The 10,022-nt window shown below is 39.7% G+C and overlaps 1 protein-coding gene across 1 annotated transcript; it reads right to left on the reverse strand.

Annotated features, from left to right (window-relative positions):
• Positions 1-4,377: 4,377 nt before the first annotated feature.
• LOC115726102 (DDB1- and CUL4-associated factor 8-like) lies at positions 4,378-8,595 on the reverse strand. The gene is made up of 5 exons (XM_030655826.2): positions 8,194-8,595; positions 7,206-7,457; positions 6,805-6,948; positions 5,503-6,204; positions 4,378-4,782 (listed from the first exon to the last, which is right to left on the reverse strand). Exons 1-5 carry the CDS (start codon positions 8,332-8,334, stop codon positions 4,549-4,551), a joined length of 1,473 nt encoding a protein of 490 aa, XP_030511686.1. The 5' UTR covers positions 8,335-8,595; the 3' UTR covers positions 4,378-4,548.
• Between the last annotated feature and the right edge of the window lie 1,427 nt (positions 8,596-10,022).

Consider the following 10,022-nt stretch of genomic DNA (forward strand, 5'->3'; position numbering starts at 1 on the left):
ATCCTTAACTGAAATTCGATACCCAAGAACATAATTTACCTAAAGGCTATTGTATGGAACTTCTTAATGGCGACAAAGGCATAGAGATTTGAGCAATTAACAAACAACGGAGCCTCCTCGTTGCCTAAGGGCTTGGACATGAGGGTTGAGTTCACAATCACCTCTTCAGCCCTCTCAATAGCTTGCGATGGTATCTCGGCAACCGAGATCGGCACGGAAGAAAGAGACACCGCGAGAGCGAGGAGGGCCAAATCTTCACCAATCTAGAGGATTGTCGTTCTTGAATGTGGCACTCTTGGTTTGTGTAGACAACTTAGTAAGAGTAGGGGGCAAATTTCAGCCATGGATATGGAGGCAGGTAGGTGATGGTGAATAAAAAATGACAGTGACAATAAGGACCAAGAAGATTAAGGTGGAGAAGCAGACATTGCTGATAAACTTGATGAGGATTTGGGCGAGAGGTTCAGCTTCTAGATTTGAATCTTCAACGGGGGTTCTTCTTATCTTCATAGTTGATCAATCAAAGTGTTCAATGCAAAATGGGAAAATGAATAACAAGGAGCGAAAGTGATGAAATGAGGGTGAAGAATGAAGAGCTATGAGATGGGTTTTTTCACTTACAATAGTTTTGAATTGAAGAAGTGGATATAAAAGAGGACTAATTGGGTAAGGAATAGGTTTATACAAATTTGGGCTTCAACTACGTCAATTGCTAGTGCCGGTGACAGACTTTTCTTTTGTGCTGGTGACGGACATTTTTCTTTTTCTTTTGTCAAATTCAGTGATGAATGTTGGGGTGCCAAAAGCTTGTCTATTATTGACATGAGCAAAGTGTTCTTAGAAAGAGAGAGCATAAAAATAAATTATAAGAAGAAAGTGGCATAAAAAAGAGAAACGAAAAAAGAAAAGGAAGAATGCTTCCAAAAAATGTGGGACCACAAAGGTCAAAATTGTCAAAACATTGTGCTAGGGGGGAGCGTTTTAGCCGCAATGGGAGTGAAAAAAGCATCATCCAAAAAAAAAAAAAATTAGAACTGAATTCAATTTCGCACCGCAAGTTTTATAGCTGGATGTTGCAATTTCCTCACAATTTACAAGCCCCCTCTGACACTTTGATGTTAAAATGCTTCAATCTAGGCATGAATGGGACAATTCAATCAAGCGAAACGAAAAAGGAAGAAAGAATCGTGCCAAAAACGTAATCGTGGCTTAAGGGTTAATTACAGCTCATCACTTAAATAATCAAACACCAATTATCCCAGCCAAGCCCATGGAGCATGCACGTGGCACTCAGTGATTGGCATGCTCGAGCGCCGCTAATCAAATTTGCGTATGATTTAATAGGAAGTTTTAAAAATTTCTTGGTACATGCGACATTACTCATATTTTAATATGTCATCCGAGTTTCCTTAGCAAATCCGTCGCCAGAAAAACCTTAATCACCAATTCGACAAATGTTCGCAAATGCTCCTATTCAAACAATTTCAAAAACACAAATGTAGCTATACATAAAAAAAGTCATGGGGATTAAAATCTCAACCACAAAATCCAATATTCATGCGAAAACAAAGTGCTGAATTATGGTCCATTTTTCGACCCAAAAAAAAAAGTGTGGTCCATTTAAATTGTGTAAGTAGTCATCAAGAAAAAAATAAAAAGAAATAAAGTAAATCATATTTAGACTCACATGCATCGTTCATAATAAAAAAGATGGGGAAATTTTCAAATAAAGGCCCGAAAGTGCTCTCGTTTTCTCAAATAAGGGCCCGAAGTGAATCTTATTTCAAATAAGGGCATGGAGTGCATAACTTATTTCAAACTAGGGCCTTAATGGCAATTTTGTCATTTTTTTTTATTTTTATTTTTGTCTTTTCTTCCTTTTTCAATTTTTTCACGAATTAAAAAAGTTAAATGTCAAAAGAAATAATAATAATAATAATACACCCTCCCGCCTGTTTTCGATGAGCTCGCCACCGAGAGATGAGGGCCTATTAGCTCACATTGGAACCAAGAGAAAAATCAACATAAAAATTATATTAAATATCATATTTGGACTAAAACAACATCGTTTTAGTAACATCATCGCAATGTATGACAGATAAAATATTAAAACAAAAACAATGTCAGTATTTTTTGTTAGCCAAATTTGACGAAGTTAATGGAATGACTCGATTGTACTAATTTGACAAGTTTTAGGACTTGATTGCACCTTTTGCAAGTTTTAGGACTCTATTGTACTTTCATGGCAAGTTTTACTACTTATAGTGAACATATCCCTTCTTCGAATTAAGGCGCACAACTCCCTAAACATTTTCAAACTATTCAATCATGTCCTAGAATTTCTTTTGTGCAATGGAATCCTGTTGGGATAATTACATATTTGTCCTTGTGAAATGCTATCCAAAAAGTTTTAATTTATTTAATGTGGTACATGAACTTTAGTACTATGAGTAGACATGGCCATGGGTTGGTTTGGGCCCGGAACCGGCCCGTGGAATAACAGGAATCGGCCTGTTGACCGTAACGGTTGATTACGGTTTAAAAAAATTCGAAACCAGCCCGAAATTGCTCGCCAAAAAAAAAAAACAAAGGGGAAAAAGAGCCAACGGCTCTTTTCCCCCCCCCCAAATGGCCCAAAATTGGGTCGAACCGGTCCGAAATAGGAGGTTCCAAACCGGAATCGGGACCACCCCTTGAAAGGCCGGTTTCGATTCAAGCATGGCCACGAACCGGAACCGCCGATTCACGGCCCGTGACCATGTCTTACTATGAGTAATATCGTCAATGAACTTTTAATTTGCTCGATATGGTTTATGAACTTTTAATACTTATTTCATTTAGTACAAAAGGTATATGAAAAATATTGTCCCTGAACTTGAAAATGGTGATGGGATAGACACATTCATGTTAGTGGTGACTAAGAAAATTGGTTCTCAGATGTAGTATTAATGTGTTGACCGGATAAGATATTGAAAAACTTTAAAAAACCAAACTACAAAATAGAAAAAAAAATTAAAAAAAAAAGAGGAAGGGCAAGGTAGCTTGGGGCGGTAGTGTTGTCACAATGAGTCGGTGAGGGATGTCATTACCGAAGAATATTAACAAAAAAAAATCTTAAATTTATTGCATTTATACCAATTCAGTCATAAATGTTTAATTTATCTAATTTAGTATTAAAAATTTTGACAATTCAATCCTAAACATTTCAATTGTGTCAATTTAGTCCTAAACTTTGTTAATGAATTACCAATATAATTCTTTCGGCTAATTTTGGCAGTAAATTGCTAACATATGAGTCCAATCGGCGCCATGGCATGGCTAGTCATGACATGCATAATTTTTTAAAAAATTTTGAAATTTTTATTTAATTTTTACTAATTTGTACGTTTTTCTTTTCTTTTTTCTCCAAAAAAGTCAAACAAAAATTATCCACGTACAATCGCTACGTGAGCGACTTCCGACCAAAATTAGTCAAAAGGACTACATTGATAATTCATTAAAAATTTTATGACCGAATTGCCAATTTCTCAAAAGATATAGGACTAAATAAGTACAATTGAAAAGTTTATGACCGAATTGGTAAATTGTCAAAAAATTTGAAATTAAAATTGGCTCAACTAAAACACTGAATTGGCACAAGCGTAGGTTTATCACTTTTTTGGGTAATTTTCTCGCCATTGACAAGCCCTTGCCGACTGCTGCCAAGGTTAGGCGAGCCGGGTTCACCCAATTGCGTGGAGTTGATAGCTGTATCGGCACTTTCGTTCATAATTTTCATGGGAGGACCAATTCAAAAAACAAAAAAAAAGTGCATAGATTCGCGACGCAATTGCACAAAAGGAGAAAAGTTCAGGGAAAGTCAACAATTTGAAAAAGCACGTGCACCTCTGCGCCCTTCCCGCTCCGTCCAGTTTATTTTGAGAAAGAACATGCTCCAGTATCCATCTATAACGTTTTGACATAGTCCAGGTGAAGATACTTTCCACTCCATCCATGTCTTGGACATGGGGCACAAGAAACTTGTCCATAGCATGCCTCTCACCCTCAGCCCCGCAGGAAAAGACCCGCATTGCCGAAGCCGTCGTATCAGTCCCGACCACCCCAACAGTGGTTGAAGATCGACACTTCGATCCAGGTATGCTATGACATTAGGACCATTGGACCATTCTGTTGGCTGTGGAAAGACCTCGCAGATTTAGGACCAAGTGTCCTTGAAGTGTATTATCCTGTTGAACAAGAGAATGTCTTCCACTGATATGTTATCCCTCTCGCCCCCGACCCCGACAACTGAGAACAACATTTACCCGCAATTCCGTTCCTCACAAGGACACGGCTTTATCATCTCTAATACCATCATCCATGCATCAGATCCAAATCTAACCACACTTAATAAATTATTCATTGCACAATCACAGAAAGTCATCCCTCATCAAGTACCAGGTCTATGGTGAATTTTTACAGGAGATAAGCCAAAGCAGTTTCGTTTGGACAAGTATGTACAGCTACTAGGGAGTTCACCCAACAGGCAAGACAGCCGATCCAAGGAGCTCAACTAAAGAAGTCTTCAGGACCAGATGCATCGCCCCCGTCATCTGAAGAACTGGGATTGTTTCCATTAAATGTAAAAATAAACTCCATGAGATCCCGACCAGTTGCGGAGCTAGAGGAGTCATCTCTATTATCTCCCGAATCTGTTCTTCGCCTTTCCATGGAAAACAATCGCAAAAGCAGGTCCTGGGGAGAAGATATTCTGTACATCCAGCCCCTAGACTTCGGCCTCGTCTGAAGAAACAAAGCAGCGAGACCCTAACATTAATCTTCAGAACCATTGTACTGACCAAATAAATTAAGTAGCCAGGATCACTATGATCGCCAATAAAATATCAATTTGCAAAAATTTGTCCTAACAAGCTCCACACATATCTTCACAATATCTGCCCCTTGAACAATAATTGTAAGGGCGGTAAACCCTGCACATACACACCCACGGATGCATAGGGAGGATAGCAGGAGCAATTACATAACGGTTCCTATCCCCACAAGGGAGCAGCAAAATTTAGTCAATAACATTTTCCATGTTCAAAATAAAAATCAGAAGAGGAATGGGAAGGTGGAAAAGGGAGAGGAAAAGGCAAGGAGAGCAAAGAGAAAAAGAAATAGGTGCACAGTCAAGCAACCAAGCCTCATTTCTTGCAGATATCTGAACTGATCGGGAAATCACACATAATGATTCCCCGTCCTCTAATAAAAACACTGCAAACACTTTGAGGTTTCATGACACAGAGTTTCTTGTACACATGTGCCAACATGTGAGAAATGATCTGCAATTTTCTGGCCCCATTGTCTATATTAATGAAGCAAAGTATTATGAGAATATCATCAAGCATACTACATTTTGAAATTGACTTCAAGTTCCCTAAAGTAAAAAAGGCAGCAAGATATTAATATCACCAATGTCGTCCCTGATAGGCTATGAAAAAAATTTCTGAGGATGAGCCATACCCGTTGGATATTGGTGGGTAGTGTAGCTTTTTCAATAGCCTTTGGCGTCCATATCTTAACATCATCTTCAAGTCCACTGCTCGCCAATACTACTTCATGAGGATGAGGTTCTACACAGTTTACCACATCCTCATCTGCTTCCATGACACGAATGAGCTCTCCACCCTGTTTCTTCCAAATGAATATCCTCCCACAGTCAGACCCGCTTGCCACATATTCACATTTAGGACCAAAGAAATTCACACCTTTAACAGTCTCACAGTTCCTGTGCCCTTTATAAACTTGGGGATTAACTTTTTCCCTAAGATCTGTATTGGATAAAGATGCTACCGCCTCACTTGTAACTGCATCAGGACCTAATCCCATGTCTTGAGTGAAGAGGTATATAAATTCATCATTGTAAGAGACCAGAAGCTCACTCTGATCAGAGAAGGCTAAGCCGGTTATTCCAACTTGTTCATCACCAACCAAATGTGGAGGACAGAAGTAATTGGCAGGTTGGCCAAAGTCCGTAGATCCATCCCACTTATGTTTACGGATATCATAAAGTCGGGTTAACTCATCTGACCCAGCAACTGCAAAGAGATTTGGATTCCTTGGATCAATTGCAATAGCATTTAACTGAATGACCGGCATGTAACTTCCCCTATCAAGTGGATGGCAAGTAAAAAGTTCTGTGACACTCTTAGTCCTAAGATCAAACTGGAAAAGAAGAAAATGGCAATGTCACATAACTGACAGGTCAATTGGATTATGCTTCTGCATAACCATTGGAAAGATATAAATAGCATCCTATGATCAATTTGAGTATTGTAATTGCGAACATTTATAATTTGACACGTGCCTACATGTCCGAATTTCGTGAAGTGCAACAAAAATGGAAACAAATAAATCTGTGCATAACCATTGGAAAGGTATGAATAACATCCTATGTTCAATTTGAGTATTGTAATTGACACCATTTATAATTTGACATTACTACTTGTCTGAATGTCGTGAAGTGCAACAAAAATGGAAACAAATAAATCCATGAAAATATGGTGAGATATCTTTGAGATGCCTGAGAATGATCATTAAATGGTTCGATGGCACCTCATGCGTGTTAACAGCTTTGTATTTGTATTTTTACCTTCTCCAAAACACATATTTCATAAAGCATAATCAAGATTTTTTCTTCATGAATATTTCAAAACGTATAGTTGTCAACATGCATCGCCGCTCCTTCAAGAGAGTAGATTTTATCTCATCAGAAATTAGAAAAATAACACACCACAAAATGTGATTTCTGGATAGGAAACTTACATGTTGAACCAACCCATCTTCCCCACACGAGTAAAATACATGGGGACTTCCCGGCTCAATAGCCAATCTATGGGCTCTACCCTGATGTTTGGCCAACAAAGACGTCTTGACAGGTCCACTCTCTGGAAGTTGAGCATGTCTCACCTAAATTCAATTGAGGTGTTGAATCAGAAGAATTGCCCATAACGCAACTATCCCCAACCCAACTCATATTGCTAAAACATGTAAAAAGAGTGTCAAACACGAGGCAAATTAATAAACCTCGGCACCTTATGCCTAAAAGATTAGTGCAAATCACAAAAAACACCGCTGCTTTTACCAACCACTAACATAAAAGAATTTAGAAGGGGATATTGCACTGGTCGTCGCAAAGGATGCTTTGCATCCCAAGAGAACCATACCTGTCCATCTGCAGCACAAGTGACAATACTTCGATCATCTGTGTAAGGCATGATCTTTGCATTGAAAACATTGTTCTGATGACCAGAATGAAATGCAAGCTCAACATTTCCAGTTTCCCAGTCCCACAATGTAACCAGTCTGTCATCAGAACCAGAGACCAGGATGTCACCACTTGAGTTAAAGCTGATGGTATTCACACAACCCCTATGATGTTTTAGATTCCTGTAGATCTGGAACCGCAACACAAGATCCTGAAATATAAAGAAACAAGAAAAGTGAATCAACTTTTCATCACCGTAATAAAAATTAACACAACAGCAAAGGCTCAGCTTATCGTGAGTGGGGTTGGTGATGAAGGGTTAAAAGAGCAGGAGTCTCCCTCTTATGCAGATGCTCGTCTATTGCACAAAGTCTTCCCCTTCCATCAAACTTTGAGGAATATGAATAACCTTACTATAGCTGAATCCTCTAAGAAATGAATATCTTAGTAAAAATTGAACGTCCTAATCAAATCTTACCAGCTTTCGTTCTGGTCTTTCGCCTATTTGCCCATCTGCCTATAGAATCTACGGACTAACGAATAAATTTCCCAGATTTCAGTTTAACTCTCAAAATTTAGGCTCTTAGAGAACAAGAGCACACGCACAGCCACACAACAAGAAGCCTATAATGACAACCAGGAGGAAGTGAACATCTTGTCTGTGCGCTTAATCAAGCTCGTTCCGAGCGCTTAACACAGCATGTCAAAGGGAACTGACAACACTGACTCTGAAAACAACACTGTCCAGCAGCAGCATCTCCAATCTCTTGAAAGAACGATCCGATTAAACGAGTCAATCCAACCCTCGTCGCGACAATAAAAAACAAGAGCATTCAGAAAGGCAATCTAACTACAGCAACAAAACCCAAAAAAGGGCTCAATCGAACTGGCAAGAACAAGAACGAAAAGAGAGAGGCAAAACTAGATCGCATCATCAATGATCGGACCTCCGAAGCCCTGTGCCGGTACGAAAAGTTCCTGTTACTGAGCTCGCCGATCTCGCGGAGCCAAACACCGGCCGCCGGTCTGTCCTGGCCACGGCTCACCCTTCGCCGCTTATTCACATCCATCTCCCCGATCGATTCCATTTCGGAAAAAGAGGAACTCGGTCTAAAGCAGATTGAAGCACCGATGGCGATTCCGCGACTCCACAGGAGAAGCGAGGAGGGTCACCGCGAGCCGATTCCTGCGGGAAAAGACAAGAGCATCCGATTCCAGGAAGCATCGAGGGTCGCCCTTCAGGTCTTCGATCCGGGTCTCGAGCACCTTCGTCCTCCTTCTACCATCCTTCTCTCTCTCTCTCTCTCTGGAATTTCTGGTATCTTCGGAGAATGTGAAGTTGCTGGGATCTGAGGGGAGTGATGTAACCGGTACACGACAAGGGGTGTGCATGGCACTGGAGACTAGACCGGTCGTCCCGGTCTCCAAATTTTCAGGATCGAAGATCGGACGGCACCAGATTAAATCGAGGTTGGTGGTCCAGTTTGATCTCGGTTCGATCATGTGAGACAGCTAACATCAGCTGCTTATAGAAATACAACTCTTAAATCTAAATTAATAACTTCCAATCTTAATCATCTAATGAAACATATATATGATCATTCTACAATCATCACATGAGTACTCATAATTCTAAAATAATGAGAAAAGACTAAATTAATAAGAAAAACACTTAAAACAACTGAAATAGGATTGTGATCATGTGTCATTCTCCTCGAGTTAGAAAGAATCAAGCATCCAGAAGTCGCCACACGTAATCACTGAAAACTCAGAACATAGATATTGCGGGAAAGAAAGGATAATCAAAGTAGAGGGATTGATCACTTGGCGTTTTTACCCGAAATCGAAGTGATCGAGCGAGAATGGAGACAAGAAGAGAAAGCGGCCGGAGGAGCGGCAAGTTAACGACACTAGTGGTTGCAATGGGTCTCACTAGTGGCTACGAGACGCGAGAAGAGCGATGATGCCAACGAGCGAGAGGTGGGACCGTGAGAGGAGTGAGTGTCGAGCAGAAGATAGGAAAATTAGGTTAACTAATTCTTAAGAAATTTCTAATTGAAATTTCTAATTATGTGTGTGTATATATATTTTGGGACCGGATCGGACCGCCCCTCTCAAGGACCGAAGCCGATTCGATTCAATTTGCTTACCCCTAAATTTCATGAATAAAGAATGACTTGGATTTTTTCTTTCCTTCAATTAAACTATTGAGATCTTTATTTTCATGATTAAACCATTTTCCCATTTTCTTTAATTACACGTGAAAAAAAATACGAGGAGGGCACATATAAATTTTCTCGAGACGTTATTTTTTTATCCATGTGACTTCTCAATTAATTTTTTTTTTTGTTTCATTCAAATTAGTCTCTCCGTTAAAAGTAAAAATTAATTCTTTTCCTCGTAAAATGTTGGCGTAGCTTTTATGTGATTTTTTTACCCATACTAGCGGCCCTTACTGCTTGCGGCGGCCGCGTGGGGCGGTGGGGTCGTGGTAACTCTAGGCAATCGCGTTTGTTAATTTTGGAACATGTCTCATTTAAATAACCTTTACAAACCTATCACGTCGACCTTATTTTAATTTCTTTTTTGGTATAATTAGAGTCGTTATCCGAAAAGGAAAAAAAAAAAAAGGTTAGTGGTCCATCCGGTTGCGCATTCTCAAGCTAGAGGCGCTCCACCTCAGCGTGTGGTCAATGACAACTGCCTATAAAGCATCGACACTCTTAGGGAGCCTTTGTGTCATGTCCGACATTCATCGACATACAATCGACATGTG

Source organism: Rhodamnia argentea, chromosome 5, assembly GCF_020921035.1.
Source record: "Rhodamnia argentea isolate NSW1041297 chromosome 5, ASM2092103v1, whole genome shotgun sequence".
Lineage (NCBI taxonomy): Eukaryota > Viridiplantae > Streptophyta > Magnoliopsida > Myrtales > Myrtaceae > Rhodamnia > Rhodamnia argentea.

Bases quoted from the DNA above. Each gene is read 5' to 3' on its own strand.
- LOC115726102 (XM_030655826.2), bottom strand. From the start codon at position 8,334: ATGGAATCGATCGGGGAGATGGATGTGAATAAGCGGCGAAGGGTGAGC. The intron at 7,458-8,193 runs GTCCGATCATTG...TTTATATTTCAG, and splicing joins ACCGGCACAGGGCTTCGGAG to GATCTTGTGTTGCGGTTCCA. The intron at 6,205-6,804 runs GTAAGTTTCCTA...CTTCTTTTCCAG, and splicing joins AAGATGGGTTGGTTCAACAT to TTTGATCTTAGGACTAAGAG.